Source organism: Sceloporus occidentalis, unplaced genomic scaffold, assembly GCF_023333645.1.
Source record: "Sceloporus occidentalis isolate IW3139 unplaced genomic scaffold, rSceOcc1.0.p SCAF_30, whole genome shotgun sequence".
NCBI lineage: Eukaryota > Metazoa > Chordata > Lepidosauria > Squamata > Phrynosomatidae > Sceloporus > Sceloporus occidentalis.
Window position 1 is genome coordinate 12084017 of NW_028317010.1, and position 20379 is coordinate 12104395.

The 20379-nt window shown below is 35.8% G+C and overlaps 1 protein-coding gene across 1 annotated transcript in view; it reads right to left on the bottom strand.

Moving 5' to 3' along the window:
- Nucleotides 1-20379, bottom strand: part of LOC149299046 (dedicator of cytokinesis protein 1-like) — a 156718-nt gene that overhangs the window by 59911 nt on the left and 76428 nt on the right. The window contains exons 28-29 of the mRNA XM_089486839.1: nucleotides 16020-16121; nucleotides 15384-15478 (exon numbers count right to left, since the gene is read on the bottom strand). Of these exons, the coding sequence (XP_089342965.1) occupies nucleotides 15384-15478; nucleotides 16020-16121 (197 nt within the window). The remainder of the gene's footprint in view (nucleotides 1-15383; nucleotides 15479-16019; nucleotides 16122-20379) is intronic.

The following is a 20379-nucleotide window of genomic DNA, read 5'->3' on the forward strand; positions in this document are numbered from 1 at the left end:
AGCATGCAATAACAACAGTCACCGTTAAAGAACTCGTCTTCCACGGCGGGATAGGAGAGTTCATTTCTCGAACTAGATAATGTTTATAGTTACATTTGCTAGATCTATCAGGCTGTACAGAGCAGCCTGTAGGCTTTCAAGACATCTATTTGTAATTTTCTAGTATAGAAAAAATAGTGTAGAAAAAATATTTAACTATCATAAATACATTACTGGTAATTAATAATTATACAAAAATTATGTAAATGTTGTGCTTAAGTAAGTCAAATGTATTTTAATTTTAAATGGAGTGACCAAACTCTGTGTTTGAATCCCAGACTCATTTAGATGAAGATATGGTAACACAGATTTAACATGTTTCAATTAAAACTATTCCAGTTTTGTTATCTAATGTTTCCTTTAAGCTTTAAGTGGTCTTTAAATAATTTTAGAAACTTTAAATGCTCAATTGGTAATATTCTGGACACAGTTTTTACATTAAGGGGACAGTTTATTAAGGTTTCTTTAAGCAGCATGGCTGCCAGAGATGCTGTAAAAATGGTGTGATCCCAGTCTTTAGTGTCCATTTCTTTCATGTTTCCACATAGAACAGTTTCAAAAAGTATTTAAACAGGAACCATTCTAATTACGAGGAATCTTCTACCATCCAGCAGGAATGTTGCTGTTGCCATATAAAATCTGACATGGATACACTCCACAAATATTATATAAGCCCTTAAAGTGAACTGTTTGCATCCCGCCACACTTGGGTGGTTACGCAGCCTATATATTAATTGTAGGCTTTCTTCCCTGTGTCTTGCATTGTCCCAAATTCATACATTTCTAGGATTTTCAATGGCTTCACCAGGTCCACGAGGGCATTTCTTTTTAGAAAACCTGTTCCTAGTGGTATGGTACACGGATGATTTTATTTTGAAGGATGGATCCACAAAGCGCAGGGTGAGGTTAACATTTGAAGACAGTATAGATCTCTGCAGGTCCAGATCCAGCTGGATTCCCAGTCGCACCAGTGATGAGCCACGTACAACTTCTTGTCTGACCACTAATCAAGATGACATCGCAAGGGAGTCACTGGTGCTTATTATTACTCCATGATTAGAAAGTCTGGAGAAAATCTTGTTATTCTATGATAACAAATTCAGACAAAATTGCAGTGCAATTTAAATCCTTAAGAGATAATAAAATCTTCAGCCATGCAGTTCAGAAAACACCGCTTGGAATGAAGGTTCGGCTAATTTCAGAAGGTTTAAGAATGCCATGATTGATAAGGAATTTTAAATGAGGTTACAAAAGGCATTACTATAATGTCACACCAATTAAGTTAGATGGAAAGATAATGAAGGCTTTTATTTCAGTCGATCAATCCAATTGGGACTGAACACAATGACTTTCCATGGCTTTGATAAAAAGATTGATATCAAAATAAACAACCACTCAATAAGCACCAAATTGAATAAGCAACGATGATAATTCATTTTTTGGGAAAAAGAAGTGGGAAGAGATTTAAGAAAATATAATGTATTAAAATTTGTTTATAAATTCTTCAATGCAAAAAAAAAAAAGCTTTTCACCGGGAAATAGAAAACATTCATTGTTTATAACATACATAATAGAGCACACACCGGCTCTGCAGAGTTTTATCTAAAAGAGAAGATTTCTTTTTAAGATCAGGTGAAAGAAGGGATGTGAAAGGAATGCAGAGTTAGACGAGTGCAAACATAGGAGAAAAAAAAAAGTGAATGATATAGGGGAAAAGGGAATGATATAGGGGAAAAGGGAATGATATAGGCCATTACCAGAGGTTCTCATTGTGAAAACCATGATCTCCTTGAGAAATCAGCTATGGGTAATAAAGAATAAAGGTTTAATGGTATGTTTATACGGTTCTGTGTGCAGTTGAAACTGTGACAATGATCTATGTAATGGTCTACGAAGTGTCTTTTACTAGCAGTAAGTAGCTGCATGTAGAGTTAGTCAGGTTGGGGAAGGACCAAGCATTGCAGGATCTCCCAAGACACCACCCTTGTTTGAGACTGATCTGGAAGACCCATCCTTAGCAGTCATACAGCGTCTTGAGATCACCTGTCCTCATGGCATAAACAAGTTCCACCAGCATTGCATTATCACATGGTGACTATGGGCATGCATGATGATGCAAACCTCTCATACCCTAACTGAACTATACTGAAGAAACACACAAAGCCAGGCAAAACTAGAACGGTTTCTGGAATAAAAGCCTGGCTTTGACATATATATCGTTATTTATTATTATTACAGTGCAGTATGATGTAACTGGCATTTAAGTTCATGATGGTTTTTTATGACATTTGGCGAGATTATCAGTACAGTAACGAATGTGCAGCACGTGAATGCTATTCCTAATAAACCAGATGTTTTCTGCAACAAAACCCTTTATCCCCTTTGTTTTCTTTTCAATTAACACCGTCTCCCATGTGGCTTCAGTCGGCCTATATACATATCGGTGCCACTTGGTATAGCACGCAGAACAATATATTGTTAACAGATGCGTTTCGCAAAAATTTCATTTTATATTCATATTCTATTTACATACTGTGCCCTTTTCAGAATCTGGAGATGCTCCTGAAATAGACATCAGTGCTACGATAACCTCGAGACATTTAGGAGCTACATGTCATAAGCACATTCATCAATGTACCGACAGAGAGGGAAAAAACGGTCTGAATTAAATAACCTGCATTTTGTTCCTAGTCTGCCTACTTGCTGTATGCATTGCTGAGACGCTTTGATAAAAAATGCATGCGATTAATGAACAGCCCCTGATTTCAGAGGACTGGGAAAATAGGAAGACAAATTTAAATACAGCATAAAGACAAATAAAAAGTCCAGCGGTGTCCAGCTTGTGTAATCTGAAGGAATCTCCTGCCGTTTAGAATGTAAGGATATAAGATTGTGCAGTCCTGGGGGGTCTAAATACAGTTTAACCAAGGCATATATTTCTAGTTGTGAAATATCACATATCTTACGCACACTGTTATACAAGAGTATATAACCTCCATATTTATTACATACAACCAGGTTTTGGTCAATGGTAGCCTACTGGTCTCAACGTTTAAAGAAAATAAATATTTTTTTCCATGGGACATTCCCTTTATATCATTTAATACATTCCAAAAAAAATATTTTTTAACAAAATTAGAGCAACTTTAGATAAAGGTGCATTGAGGTTGGACAAGGCGATCGGGCTACGGTGATGGCTTCTTTTAAGGATCCGTGGCACGCAGTTATAGCAAGTCATAAAAAGGTCTATTGCAACTTTTTTGGGGGGGCTAGATACCTTTCTGACTTAAATTGTATTTATTTTACGCGTATTTTAAGTTCTGAACCTATCGTTACACACTGAAGTTGTTAGACTAATATATAAATATTTTAAAAGCAAACTGTAATTACCATCTGGATGGCTTTCCTTGGTGTGGCGTATTTAAAATAAACGTAACTAAAATCCAATACATAATTCAAGTATGCAGTAAAAGTCTGTTCTCTGGATATTTCATTCATTGTAATAAAAATGAAAAAGACTTCGAAACACATTTACTGTTTTAAACCAATAAATACATCATAATATTAAAGTCCAAGGCAGGAGTGCTGTGTATGGTCATGCACATTAAAGCCTGAGAAAGCAACAAAAACACATTAAAGGAACAGTCAGTTTTGATTTATTTTAATGGCAAACTGAAGAAATTGTAGGTTTTGCATCAGTTTCCATTACAGTGAAATCTCCGAGCTGCTTTGTAAGAAAAGCAAGAAGGAAAACAAGAGTTACTTGATGAGATCTCGTAGTTTTGGGTTCCGTTCCCGGAAACATATGGTGAGTATTTAATGTTTGTGTGTGTTTGAGTGTGCTCCATATTGGCTTTGGTGAATGCGTCTTACTTCTAGCATCCTTGTAAACACGCGATTTGGAGTTTATTCACTAAAGCGAGCGCTTGGGAGAGAGTTGTGGTTTTAAACGCCCTTGCTTCACGTTTTTATTATGAAAAGCTAAGCAAGCCCTATATAACGTCTCATTTAACCCCTTAATGACAAAGCCCGTACGGGCTCAAAATGCATTGTTTTCAATGGGTTTTCAATGGGCTCTACATTCATGATTGAGAATAATGCATAATTTGTAGGGGAGTATAAGCAAAGAGGACCCTCTACTGCCCATAAACGTTCTTATCCCATTTGTTCGAATGGTTGACATGGGTGCATCTGTTATGAATCAGGCTATGGTTCATCAATGCTAAAAAAAATAAAAAAAAATAAAGTAGGAGCAAATTTTTCAAAGATAAGATTCCAAGGACAGCATCCTTTTTCGTGCCAACATCTCCTGTAATGGAAATCTTGCCCTGTGTTTGTCCTGATTTTAATGAAATAACTAAACATATCTAAAAACACATTTGACCTACTATTGAAACAAAAAGCAAACAAAAAAAAGTTTAATGGTTTCAATAGGCTTTTTTTATTTTTTTTTTTTGCGAAAAGGGGAATAAATTGGTCCCATCAGAAAAACAGAGTTTCTAAAAAAACAAAAAAACAAAAACATTTTATGTATGTTGAAGAGGCTGCTTGATTGCTCTCTTGTATAAAAATCTGTACCTGTAATTTGCTTTGTTTATTTTTATGTCAGCTCCAAAAGGATAGAGATCCTTACTTAAAGCCAGGGGATTATATTATTTTAATTTGACTTTTTCTCTAAAAAAAAAAGATTATTGTTAATTTCTTCTACAGAAAAAACATCTGCTATTTATCAACATAGATTTCTTGGATTCAAATTGTATTTTTTCATTTGTAAAATCTATGATATAAATATTACAATCAAATTGATACCTTTATGAATATCCCAATATAAGCACTAGAACACTATACATTATTTAGTACAAGTACTTCACACATCAAGTTCATAAAATGATGTTCAGTAAATTACAGATAAAGCTCTCTTCCATTTGATTTTTTCTGTATTAAGTTCTATTATTGTGATTACATTGAATGTTTCAGAATTTTACCACCAAGCAGGGCTATAATTAAATAGTTTTGAACGTCAGAACTCTTACGGATCATAGACATCCCCACTATTGTAGAAATCTTTAGGGCTTATTTTAGTACCTGGCATGACAGGCAGCTGCTAGACAGGAATGAAACCAGAGAGAGTACTGGAGTAAATAGGCGAGTCCTTGACTTCTTATAAAAAGGGTTTTCATTGTTATGCATCACATATCCACGTTATTTTACGAGGTGGATTCACACATAATGACCCTTCGCTATTTGCGCCCCCTATAGACCACAAGGAGGATTTGAGCCAAGTATACCTTACAGGTATTACAATAAAAAATAAAAAAAAAGATGGTGGGGACACCAGCGGGAAATCTTTTCTGGGGTTTCATCTGGACTATAAATCAGCCTTAGAAATCATCCCTGTTCCATAAGTAGGTCTATACATTCATATAATGTCAGTAAATTAATTCAAGAAAACTTTGTAAGTTCATGAAGTCACCCTAGCAAATTAATCAGTTAAGAAGATGGGCCAATAAGTTCTTTTCTGCACTCACTATGTATCTCTGTACGGAGAGTTTGCTGTAGCCTCGCTCTACATGAATAATTTAAACTAGAGGTCAATCTTGGTTATAGTCCAAGACAGTAACCAGCAGGCTACATTAACTGCCAATTACATACGGATTAAATCGTTTATAAATAAAGTGAGAAATTGGAGACCTAATTAGGCTTGTGAGTTATCATATTTTAAACTAGCCCTGAGCGTACCAGGCTTACACTAAAATAAAAATAAAGTATTCAACGGACACCATGCACGCATCTACTTAATACGGAAAACATTTAAAGTTATTCTTTTTCTTTCAACAGGTCTCTTCACTGCTATTACATTCTTGTAAATCACTATAATTCACTCTTCTCCCATCTCTACTTCTCTGATTAGACATCTTAAATATAGTTTTCCGTTCATCAAGTGAACATTTGGAGTTCATTAAATGTACCTATTGAATCCTCAATAAGGCTTCTTGATCCTGTATGGTACAAAAGGTACTTGGCTTCAATTCCGTAAATGAACCACTTTGCAAAGATGAAGCATCCATAAACCGAGCACTCCGTCTTCAATGCTCAGCACTTGTGACATTATGAATTAGAAATGACTCCCCCTTTTTAACTCCGGTTAGGTCTTTGCTGTTAAAATTAATGACAGCTCAATGATAATCCTGTTGTTTTTTAGTATTTTACATGGATTTAGGATAAAAAGAACACTAAACTATGCTGTCAATATGTCATGAAGGCCCATGCTATGCATGACAAGTTTAAACATTTAAAGGGAAAATGCTACCTTGACTTAATTAATCCGAAAAAGGCACATTATATTGGCTATGTGTTTCTGATAAGGGTGCGATAATCATGTAACTAGACTTTGCTCCTTGATTGTGCCATCTCTAGTTCTAGATAACTATATAAAACTACTTAAACTGGTAGGATTTATATTAAGAAGAAAAAAAAAGTTTCATAGTTCCTTGATATAGTTACTTGTTGGGTTGCAAAACATAAAAAAAAAAGTATAAAACAGAAAAATAAAACTATTTATTATAAAGTGATATCTTAGAGATAAGACTCCAACGTTTAATCCATAGAACCTGCAACTGCAATAGTGCTGACCTTGTGACAGTACAGACAGAATATCAGAGAGCTTTTGTTTAACATAACTAATTACATAAATGTTTTAAGTAAAGTGGTTAGCACAATGACCAAGTAAAATTATACACTTTAAATGGTCTCCAAAATAAATCTGGAGTTTCCCTCTCCAAGGTATTTCTTTGTCAAGGAAATTCTCAATTGTCCACTGCCACGTCAAGACCTCAAACCTTTACCCTGAAAAATTGGACCATGAAGGAGTGTTTGGTAGGCATCACCTGGAAATTATGCGGCAACTGAGCATTACTACTGCAGTCTTCTCTGGCATTTTTACTTCCAGAATAAGCATAATCCAGATGTGAACACGGCATTCTTCCCTGAAAATCTGAAGTTATCATCCTAAAAGGCAGTTATGACCAGGTAAAGGCCCGTCACTTAGAACTAGTTATTCTAAGGCTCTAGATGACAAACTGTGATGTTGACTAGTGGCAATATTATTTAATTTCTCAAAAGAAATTTGGTATTTTATTGGGTAATTGCGTGTGTTGTTTTATCTAGTTTCACACTATCAAAAGTCTACTTTTACATGCCATGGTATAGCATGTATTGAACGACACATCAATGGGTCAGGTTTTAAACCTATAGATCAATAGAACATATCTCAACAGAATCAATTAACTCACAACTGGTTTAAGGCTCGAATGCAAAGCCCTTGGATCACATTGAATCTATAATTCAAAAAATTCACCTGTCATTGACATGCCAGGGAATGGAAAGCAAAGTAATTTGTTATTTTTTAACCAACTGCATCATAGCTGACAGTATCTGAATAACTACACATTCATAGTTAAAGCTTTTAACTAGGAGAAGAGAGCACACATTCAGCACAGACCTACCGGCAGTGACCTCGCACCAACGAGAAATACAAAATTAACAAACATTTGCTTCCTAATATGCTGAATTTCTATCCTGGGGTTAGAAGAAAAGGTAACTGAACATATGTTTTATGATAAACAAGGAAAATCAAGAGTAAGAAGGGATGAAAGCTGCTTGAGAAGGAAACTGATGTATTACACAAGAGGATCAATTAGCATCTCAATCAATCTTAAGTCATCCACTTCTTCTTGTACACAGAGATCTTGAAAAACCCCACTTGAGTAATCTGGTTCAATATGCGGCACTTCCTATGATAAATTTACCCTAATCAGCCCAGACTGCAAACTGGTAAATATAACAAAAGGATTGACCATTAGACCAAGGTACAGAGCCCAAGTAAGGATACCGTATTTTAAGCCGGCTTCCCTCCCGACGATGGAATTTTTTCAGGCTGCAATGAAGGAATACATTTTCCCCTTCTGGGCGTTTTTTTTTTTTTCTTCTTCTCTTTCTTGGAAGGCATCAAGAAATACTGAGTGGAGAAGAATAAACTAACTGCATTACAGAAATAATAGCAGTTTCCTAGTAAAAATGTATACGGAACTGTAAATATTGATACAATTTGTGAAACATTATACTGGATACGTAGCTATAGCTGTATTATACGTATAGACCTCATGATTTTTTAATTTTTATTTTAACAATATCAACAAAAGCTTATTCTTGAGGCTCAATTAAAGAGAGTCCTTCTCTATGTCTGTTTTCTCTGGTGAGCGAGCCAAGTACTTTTACAATTTAAGCACTAGAATCTATGGGCGTCCCATACAGGCAGGTGCTATGCAAATTCCTGGGGGTCCGCATCCAACTGGCAGGTAAGGCTGTTGATAACCTAAATCTGGTTCTGTTGGAGGAAACTGACAGAGGTGATGGTAATCCATCGCATTCATTTGGAACAAGATTCGCTTTATCCCCGCGTATGCACACATTTCATATTACCGTATTTGCTCGATTATAAGACGACCCCCCAAAATCAAAATATTAATTTAGGAAAAAAACAAAAAGCCTGAATATAAGACTAGCCTATAGGAAAAACATTTTACTAGTAAATATTAATTAATGTAAACTATTTTTTCATATTTAATAAAAGCTATGATTGAGAAAAATATATATTTTTTTATTTCCTTTTATTTGCCAACCTGCCCCCCCCAGTTATGCACATCTGCCCCCAGGCTTGCCACTCTGCCCCCAGAAATGCCGTATACCCCCCTATTTGCCACTCTGCCCCTTGATATGCCTTATACCCCCCTATTTGCCACTCTGCCCCTTGATATGCCTTTTAACCCTCTATATGCCACTCTGCCTCCAGAAATGTCTTCTACCCTCCTATATGCCACTGTGCCCCATGATATGCCTTTTAACCCCCTATATGCCCCTCTGCCCCATGATATGCCTTATACCCCTATATGCCACTCTGGCATATAGGGGGTTAAAAGGCATATCATGGGGCTGAGTGGCATATAGGGGGTTAAAATGCATTTCTGGAGGTATATATATATATATAACTGCTAACAGCAATCACACTCCTATCAAGCCAAGGCAGCCAATACATGCTGGAACCTGGGGATGATAGTAGTGTGATTACAGCCTCCCTATGCCATGCTACCACCACCACCCACCTTACACATCCATGCTATCACACACTCACTCATTCATTCACAAACATTTAAATACTCATTCATTCCATTAATCACACATACTTCACACAATCACAAAAACCCTCCCCCACCCCCTTACCTGAACTGCAGATCTCCTACTCACAGACTTCTGCAGGGGCCCGTCTGTGCGAGCAACTTCTCTGGCCCCGCCCCCAGAGGAAGGAGGGGGGAGGCAGAGTTATGTGAGGACTGTGCTAGCTTCCTGTTCTCCTGCAGCTAGTAGGAGCGACGCTGCTCGCGACCAAAGCCTGGTAAGCAGCCTGGCCCCAGCAGAATGAGGTCTGATTAGAAGACGACCTCGATTATAAGAGGAGGGGTATTTTTCAGAGCATTTGCTCTGGAAAAAACCTAGTCTTATAATCGAGCAAATACGGTAATTGAAACTGAAATGATACTAATAAGAAATGTCACACTTTGGTAGAGCACCATAGAGAACACAGGTACCTAAATGTAGCTACACAGATAAAGGTGCATTTGTCTTTTATTCCTTTTTTGTGGTTTTCTTAACCCCATCCTGACTCAGCTCCTTCCTGACAAGGTAGAAGGTCAAAAATGTATAAACTGATCTGCTGTAAAACTACAAGTTAAAGAGCTGATATTGCCCCTGTATCATTTCGTGGCTGAGGTGTTTAGAATTAATTACCTGTTCGTACTAATTTTGCTGGGAGCATTTCAATATTCCGCAGTCCATTAGTAATGAAGTGATCTGGTCTCATTTGTATTGCGCAACACCATGCAAGCATATGTGCTGGGTGCTGTAGCCTGGACTGCCCCAAGCATGCATGTAAATTATGGGGGATTGTTGTGAATATATGAAGCCTTGAATGCTGGCAATATGTCTAACTTACTAATATGCCCTCACAGGCAGAAAAGGACAAAAGAAAATACTAAATTACAATGCATTGGAGATCTGAGTGCCACAGAAAGAATAGAACAGTGGACTGGCATTAGCCTTTACTGTCCACCCACTGTATACCCCCAAATTTCTAAAGGGTCAAAGAGGGACACTTTTTTTTAGCCACTTGGGTCTCATACTGCACATTGCCAAAGTGGGCCATCTCTTTCCAAAGGGTCGGGTAGAGGCATGGCAAGGCGCAAGGGTTTACCAACACTTTTATATGAGCTTTTGAGATATTCATACAAATGAGTAAGGCATTTAGAAGAATATTGTGTTTTATTTACACAATATTCACAGCACACGTCTATATATACAGTTTTATGTCTGTAGAAGTCAGCGATACACTAATATCAAGCAATCATTTTGAGCTCTTGGGAAAGTTGGTTGCAAAGACGGGAGCACATGGATTTGGGTCCCTCCTAAAGATGAGCACTTGTTAGTTATGCATTACAAGCTGTAACATTCTAAGTGTTTCTTCTGATAGTATATAAATATATACTTGTTTATTGGAAAGGCAATGCACTGCACACTTAATGTGTACTGAAATGTTTTTTTGAAAAAAAAATATGCATTAAAAAAAAAAATTGCAAAATCTGAATTTTGAGTGAAAATGCACTTTACATTGAAGCCCCATAATTAACCCTGCGCTAATAACGAAATACATCAAAACCCTGCTCTAATAACGAAATACATCAATCTTCGTCATCAGGATATGGAAAACTTGCTTTTCTTCAAAAACTATTGTTGTTAATGATGTATGACAAAAATTGCAACATCAATATTAATTAACATAATTTTGCCAAGCAAAAAAAGCAACGCATGCCCAGTGTAATTTAGAACCTGCAAGATTACTAGATGACATGTTCAGAGGGCCTTTTAACTCTTTCAGCAAAAAAAAAAAAAAAGTAAAAAGTAAATGTTTTCTTTATTGTCAAAAGAGAAAACATTCATTATTTAGAGAGGCGAGCCACTATACTACATATAGAGTATATATATAACATGTTGCATTAGGAAAGCAGTATGGGTGGAAATCCAAATCCGTTTTCAATTACAGTGTATACATATTGCAGATACTGTTACTTGTGAGAGAATACACAAAATGGACCTGAATCACTTAAATGTGCATGTTTTTTTCAATCAGGATGTCATTATTCCATTAAAGCTATTATTGTCGTTTATTAAAATGCTGACATTTTCTTTTGGCCCTTAGCATTTCTATGTGTGTTTGTAAAGTCAATTCCAGGCATAAAAAAGCCTGCTAGCTGTGTTTATAAAATGATGTCAAGGGGACAGCCCCTTTAATAGAAGATTACCCATACTTGATATTTTAAAACCATAATTCAATTTCAATTATTTGTATTTGAAGTTTATTCTCGATTTATTTAAAAAAAATCAGGTTTTTACAAAAGTTGTACTGCGAGTCTTCTCTAGAAATTTACTATATATATATATATATATATATATATATATATATATATATATATTATAAATATATATATATATATCGCATAAAAAAACATATACAGGAGCTCCTAAAATAAGGTTTATTTAACTAGAATAGTATTGAGATACTAGAATATTATTTATTATAGGATTTATAGGATAGGATTTATTTAAGTGAAATCATTCTTGGGTTTGTGACTGGTACAGAGTGACATTACTCAGTATGCTGCCATTCACAGTGACACTTTATCACACGACATACTGTCACAGAGAGCTGCGCAGCAAATGCATGCGAGACTTTGAGGACCAGCAACGTTAAAAGATGTAATGATTCGCATCACAGAGCTGCAACCAAGCAGTTGACCTACTTCATGTCTTAAAGAGCTCAAAAACACGAAGCCGAAACATTAATCACCTGTTAGAAAGAGGTTTTCACACAGGTAAAATTAAAACAATAAAGCCAACAAATACATAAATAAAATCATAAAAATATGGGATTATTTATAGAGGTTGTGCTATTTATCTTGTTTTGGTGTTAAGGCGAGTGAGAGTTACTTAGTGGGTTAATATTTACAGTCTAAGTAAATGTTTTTTAGGGAGACGTGTATAGCTCAAGATTTAAGGTTGAAAATACTCAAGGCTGATAAATAAAGTAAGCAAAGTAGTTTATTATTTCTTATTTTTAAGAAATCTCTAGACAAAGTGCATGCATTATGAATTCAGTAACAATGCCGCTGGTTACAAGGGAGATCTCTGAGGAGCTGTAGTCCAGACATGCATTGGTTTTGGTGTGGATTTGGCTAGTGCTGGGCTGTTATGTGATATGCCCGCTAAGCGTTTATGTGTATGAATGAATAAGTCATGGTTTTGTGGACTTGTGCAACTGGCAGTGGAACAGTTCACTAATGAGGATGGTTTTAGAGTGCAGCCTGCATTTTACAAATGACTCTAGTTTGTAGATGGGTCATCAAACTAAGTCCATGAAGTCCTCCATGACGTGAGATTATGGAACTCTCTGCCAGAGGAAGTGGTAATGGTAAACTCAATAAAAGAGTTCAAAAGGAGCCTGGACGTGTTTCTTGAAAGCAATAATATTACAAGTTATGGATATTAGATTAATAGGGACAGAACGTTGATCCAGGGATTTATTCTGATTGCCATATTTGGAGTCGGGAAGGAATTTTCCCCCTGGTATGGGGCAATTGGCATCTGCTTCATAAGGGTTTTTTGCCTTCCTCTGGATCAACACAGTAAGGACACAATATGTATATAGGTTGAACTTGATGGACTTTGGTCTTTTTTCAACCTTATGAACTATGTTACTATGTTACTATATCTAATGTCTCATGACTCACATTTTATACCTTAAATTGTTTTTTAGTCCTTCCATATAATTTGAATCGACCAGATATAGCCCATCATTTTTTTATTTTTTTTTAAGAGACTTTTTTTAATAATGGAAATCCATCAATACTTGCAGTCTAAATTCTTTAATTGTAAGAATACAAGCTTCCATTTCCTAGTCGAGGTAGTAGATTTGTGGCTGCCATACTAAGTAGCCAACTGCTCACTGGTAACGGGTTTAAGAGGGTGGTAGCTAGGAAGAACAGCCTCCCAGCAAAAGCAGTAGAGGCTAATATAGTAAGAGAATTTAAACATGAACTGGATAGTCACATGGATTTCCTAAATGTAAGACAAGACCAAGTACTGATGAAGGTTTTATGTGTTTCTATGTGTATGCGTGTTTCGTTCTGTGCATGTCAGAGTCATAGAAAGGCAGCAATGTCCTTCAACAATGCCGTTACTTCTGTCTCTGCTTTCGTAGCAGTAACTCCGGCCAAACTAATTTCTATTTAAGCCAAGGATTTGCCCCGTGTTTTACAGATCATATAGCAGTTCTGACTAAAATTATTTTGTGACAAGATGGGCAATTAAGGTCTTGGCAACACTGTTCGCTATAATCGAGAAGGAAAATAAATGTAAAAATCAAAGTGTGCAGTATGGTTGTTTGCACGACTTGCAAAAAAATTACAGCATCCACTTGAAGAATTAACATAACATCATATTTATAAAAATGCTCAACACTGCATTACCTTTTAAGAGCATAATGTAGCTTCTCAGCCAGGACTATATTACTTAAAATTGGGTTTGCCCATAAAAATAAAAGTGGCACGTTAAAAGCGCTTGATTATTGTTGCAGAGATGTATGCACACAGCTATGATGTTAGCTATAAATCTGATTTAGAATTTTGTTTTTTGATTACCAACTTTATAAGGCTAGAAATGAAACCGGGACTTAATTAGTAGCGACATGAAACCTTACTATTCTTGTGATGGGAGAATATAGAACTACAGAAAATACTCTGATTTCTGTGGAACGTGATAAATGTGTGCCCAAAAATCTTACAGTTCTGCCTTAATAGTATAGGGGTGACCCAATGTAATATCCAACAATGTTTACCATACTAAATTAGCCCACAAGGGAAACACACATTTCAGAACGCATACTTAGCAAAAGACAATGGAAACCTCACCGCAAAACAAGTTTATCATGCACACACGTTTAGTTGTGTTATGTGTAATTCATAAGTAAAATATAGATCTTAATGGGTCTAATTAATAGTGAAACTTAGAATATTGCCGTTTAAGCAAAAACAGACGCAAAAACCGCCAAAGTATATTACCACAAAAATATTGATGTAGACATTTTTATTGTACTCCTAAAGCACGTGCGGTAACAAAGGAGATAATGTTCCCTAAGAGAATGTCTTATTAATATACAGGTGTAAGGCAGGCACTAAATGAGAAGCCACACAGTAACACAATATGCACCCGCCTCCATAATGCATTTTCATAATGACGCAGTGCTAATCAGAAGCGACCTCTAGTGGAATATGCCTGGCATTGCAAGCTATTCAAAAATGTCATAGTAGTGCTGCAGTGTTTTGGCCAGATGTTAACCCTTTGTGTATCAGTTGTGCAATACACTGATCATTGTTAAGATACACAATTGTTTAATATCACGACTTATCTGAACACTTTATTGACAGCCTTTTGACACTGAAAGCACAGTGCTCAAGGTGGGCTTTAAAAAGCATGATCAAAAGCAAAACATACAAAAGACAAATGATCTTTACATGACTGTCATGAAATCGCTCTGCTGTGACTATGTCTTCGGGCTTTGCTAAACTGGTATGACAACTGTGCACTAGAGACTCTAATAGCAACAAGTGAATTGTATCAGCTGTATGTGAGGGTACAATAATGTTTGCTACATCTGCAATGTCACATAAGTCATTCAAATGTCCTGCTCATGCCACACCACTTCACTGCAATTATCAAGATGTATAACTTTCATTGAAAGGGAGATCAAGCAGGCATACTAATTTTACCTTTGTGAGGACATAAAAAATATAGGCAACCCTGGTGGGAAAATGAAATGTCACTTTACAAATTCTGTATAAAAAAAGCCAAAAAACAAACAAAACAACCACAAAAGCCATAGACTGTGTGGCCCTGGAAATGTTCTATTCACCCCGAGATCCTGATACTCGTGCAGAACCCTTAAACTCCCCAGTTCAGTACATGCCAATATTGTCTTTGGGAACATCTGGTTGTAGAATTTCCATGCCGCAACAGTTCAATGAGAAACACTCCACAGGGTATTCCTAATTACATTATTTAATTCCCAAAGCGAAAGGCAGGAAAATAATGTGAAATAAAGGTATACTAACAGGAGGCCGTAAAACAGCAGTATTTTTTATATCATGCTGTATGGTTCACTGCCCATTGTCTGTACTTACTTATTCTGCATCATGTTCATTATAACCCAGTCAGAAGGATATACATTCTTCCCGATGAGATTTTTAAACATAATGAATGTTTCCATCAGAAAGTCCTAAAATTTGAAAAAGATGACACAGGAGATAGAGATCATGCACATGATGAAATTTCAGCTGCTGAAGTTTGATTTAAAAGCTTCACATATATTAACTGTAAGGATTCTGAAAAAAAATCTATTTCATTTAAAAACAAAACTTATCTTCAAGTTAAGAAATAAAAAAAAAAAACTGAGCCATTTTTGGACCCGGATTTCAAATTGTTACCTAAATTTAATACCTTGGTTTAAAAAGAATTTAAAAAAATTATGTAAAACATCTGTTTCAATATAATAGATCTCTGCATTTGAAAAACTATATTCATGGTGGGAGGCTGGCTATTTGATCGTCAATAAATTAAACTATGCAAATTATTAGGATTATTATTTATTATATTACCCCCATTAAAAGGGTCATTTTAGCCGCATAATTAAAAATTCCAAGAGCACAAGGTGTTTTTTGGGGGCAAGGAGGGGATTAAGATAACAAACGTTGGTTAATAATAAAAAAAAAAAAAAATCCATGATTTTGCTTTTGACATCTTTTTTTCCCTCAGCTTACCACAACATCTGTCCTCATTTTGCCAAAAGTCTTGATAAGATGACCATAATGGTAGTCTTCCATTTGTCTTAAAATCGCTGTCATGGAAGCAACAAAATTCCCCTACAAAAAAAAAAAAAAAAAAGATATAGAAAACAAATATGAAAATGTATAAAAATAATATACATGTGATTTAACCAATAGAAGTCACAAAAGAGTGAAAGGTGAATAAATTAATGTTTCATCACAAAAGCTTTAACACCAATATTAAAAACACATTCAAAACCCCCACAAAACATTGTGGCCTATTCAGTAAAAAAAAGAACTAGTGGGTGTAACTTCACTATTTATTATGAAGACCAAACACTGGCAGGTTTCTCCAGCAAGGGCCAGTCAAGCTCTTCCTACAGCAGAAATTCATTGGGAGTTCATAGTGAAGTCAACGAGATGTAACTCCAACTCTCCCTTTAATACTCCTTTGGCACAACTTACCAACTCACTGCATAATGAGGGGGTGTGGTTACAACCATGTAATGTTCCTCAGGGGCAGGGCTTCATAAAGACTTTTTTTATATTGCCACATAACCTATTGACCTGTTTTGTTTACAAGAAGCATGCTTTTCATTTATAACCACAACTTCCGATGTTTATTATGACTTTTGGACCACTGTAGCGAAGAATCAAAGACAGATATGAAATAAGAACATCAACGTAGAAAAAAAAAAGTAGTCTGAAGTACTTGTGTTCAAGAAAAGTGGCATTATCGGGACATCTGTTTGGGGACTGCTGCCACATACAGTATATCATTCAGTAGACGCTTTAGAAGCATTAAACCTTATCTTGCGGATTCTTACAAAAGTCTAATTTAATTCCATTAGTAGCATTTAATATAGCTATGAAACACACAGTAAGGCAGAAGATTACCAGGTCTGTAGCCGACAGAAGAAAATGTGATTTGTTTCTAAAATAAATCCGAGGGTCATTTATGCAAACTTTTTTTTGGAATTATGGAATAAACAAGCAGCTCAGAAATGAAAACTGCAACTTAGCCTTTTTTCCCCCACTGTGATAGTTAGCACTCATCCTATTTCTCAGTCAAATTACATTTCTACATGGTCGTTACTCAAGGAGGGCCATATTTCATGTTCTTTTGCATTTGCCAAAGTTTAAAACATAGAATAAGCATACTTTACAGCAGAAGCACGTGTTTTATAACATTGAAGTACTAAGATTGCAATATTTATATTTCCCAGATAACATTTTAGCAATGAAGATGCAGGATGGTTTTAAATTATGACTGTCTGAAAAGGGTTTGATTTGGGATCTACCAGGTTTGCTTTAAACTTTAAACTTTCCCATTTAGGCCAAGCCGATTAAATTATTAACTAGTAGTGATAGGGAATTATAATACAGACAAGGGAGCAGACAGAATTCTTCAAACTATAACCTTAGTTACGGGCAACTAGGAGGTGCTGGAAAGACCCATATCTGGACTACCCTTCGACTCTTCAGGAGAGACCCTACACTAGGTCTAAGCAATTAACATGATAACAAATAAAACGATTATTCTTCCGTCCTAAATATATACCCCCCATAAGAATCTAATATATATTTACACATTGAGGGGAACAAACATTTTCTGTGGCTGTTATGACCCATGGTTTCGATAGTCTGCTTCAATTAAATTTGAAGCTCTCCTTGCAATAGGTATTGGTGTTTATAGCTCTAGAACAAAGTTCGAATGTTTGGAAGATGCATTACACTTTACTGAGTGTATGTTTCAAAAGATAGATAGATAGATCTATCCTGCGGGCAGCAACTACAGTATATAGTTTACCTTTGCAAAAAAAAAAACAGATGGATAAACAAAATTTACAGTAACACGTATTAAGCAAGAATGGACGCTTCGTACATCATTAGACCACACACAAAACTTGGATCGTCACCCAATGCGCTGTTTCATGAAAGCCATGTTTACTATTAGAAATAAAAATAGTAACTTAATAAAAGTGAAAAACCTATAATAATTGGGATTAGATGTACAAAAGCATAGTATCTCAATATAAACATTTTATATATATTATATGCAATATATATATATATATATATATATATATATATATATAAAGCATTTGGCAGAATTATCCTAATAGATTATATGTGCTGTTTCGAAAGTCAGTAATAAAAAACTTTTGTAGAAAACGGAGAAAAAAAAAAAAAATCAATTCAGGATTAGCCAGAAATAATCCAGATGAAACCACGAGGGATATTCTTCCAAATTATGATTTTTATAAGGAAAAAAGAAATCAAAAGTTATCTTTTTCCAGCGTTCTCCAAAAGCACAAGGAGAGGGAAGTGGTAATACTTTAATGTTTCCTATAGTTTCACTTTACAATGTATTTCAAGTGGACACCAAGATATTGGTTTACTGATTAAAGGCACTATGAACAGTGACACAGCCAATTTCTTGCAGATACATGGTTTATGGGGAAGATAAAGAAGAACATTCATCTTCATCATGAACCAAGCAAATGCTGCATTTTGCACATTTAGGTTAGCACATTAAGCCCATCCTAATAAATACATTTACAGTATTCTATCAGTCACTCCTGGTAAAACGCATTAGCCTGCTTTTCAAGTCATGTCTGATTGCTATAATCATCAATCAAAATATGAACACAGAAATCATTCGGTATGCATGTAATTTGGGTCCCTAGAAGCATAAAAACTCATTTCTGCTAACAGGCTTTTCATAGAATTTGAAGGAACATTATCCTCAAGTACTCTCGCCTGGTCAGCGCACAGCAGATTAGAATCAAAGCCATTATTCTGCCATATCGGAGGTTGAACAGCATTTAAAGTGATTTTGACACAACTTCCTCATGTTCCCAACAATAACCTATCAGTCTTTATTAACGGGGAAAGGAGTGGCTGCTAAAAATGAATGCACAGTGTTTATATATAAACATCTGTTTCCTGCGGTGAGGTGTACACAGGAAAATAGTGTATAGTACACGTTATTCTAAAGAACGCAACTAAATCATTGGAAAACTGGTTCACATCGGGTAGACTTTGTTTAACCCCTTCAGCCCCCTACTGACGTATTGGTACGTCCAAAAATGCATTCCCAAGATTCTCCTATGGACGTACCGGTACGTCCTGCCCTTCTTGCAGCAGCAGGGACACATCCCTGGCACTGCACCGGAGATCAGGCTTGGACTCCCCTCTGGCAGCAGAAGCCAGCATCGCCGGCTTTCTGCTGCCCGATCTGATGTAACAGCTTCCGGCACGAAAGCCGGAAAACTGTTACCATATTTAAAAATGTATCAAAAGAAAGCTCTCTCTCTCCTTGAAAAAACAATATATAGTTTACATGGGTACACTATTCACATATATATGGATGGGCAATGTCCTATAAAAACTAATCACACATAATAAAACTGTAAATTCATAAGTAAAATATGTCATCTTTCCGATGATGGTACTGTGCCTTTGAGCTTATTACTTTGACAGTCATTCTCCTAAACTGCCCTTTTGTCTCAATGGTCGCACATCAATCCAAGACATTTTGTCTCATAAAACTGACTGTTAATGGTTTCCCAGAAAAAATGTGTGATCAGCATTTATAAATATAAAACAGAAATAGAAAGTATATTATTGATGATTATCCAGATACTCTATAATGATGTGTCTAACAAATAGGATGCCCAAGATACCAATAAAACAACGGGTCAGATTCACACATATGCATGATTTGAAGTAGGTTGGGAACCATTAGAATGGAAACATTACAACTTTTCTGAATCCAAGGCACATCATTCCATGTGTTAATTAAAACAAGAGGGGACCAAAATATTCATCTATTCAGTTTATACATTTGAAATGACCATAGACACAGCTGAGGCTCTTCCGGGACTAATCAGCCAATTTTACCGACACACAGACATGAATCGAACATTAAACAGATGTCGAAGCCTTGGAGCGATATTTTTAACCACTGTGTTATAGTTGGAAAATATGTTTTAGGCAAATGCACGGCACGGCACATAACGGACTACTGGAAAGAAAATCTGTTTGATTTGTAACGGTGACCTATTTCAGACCACAGTCCCCCGACACACTTTAATCAACACTTCAACTTTTCTGATCTAGGCTGCCGTCGTCACATTTTTGCTGATATGGCTTTAGATAGTCTAGGAGTACAATGAATATTTAATATGGATTAAAAATAAACCAAGGAAGCAAAATTGCACAGACACTTCATGGTGTTCACACGTAACGTGTAACTTTCAATGTTTTGTGAGTGTTTTTACACAATCCAGCAATAAATAAATATATATATATATATATATATATATATATATATATATATATATATATA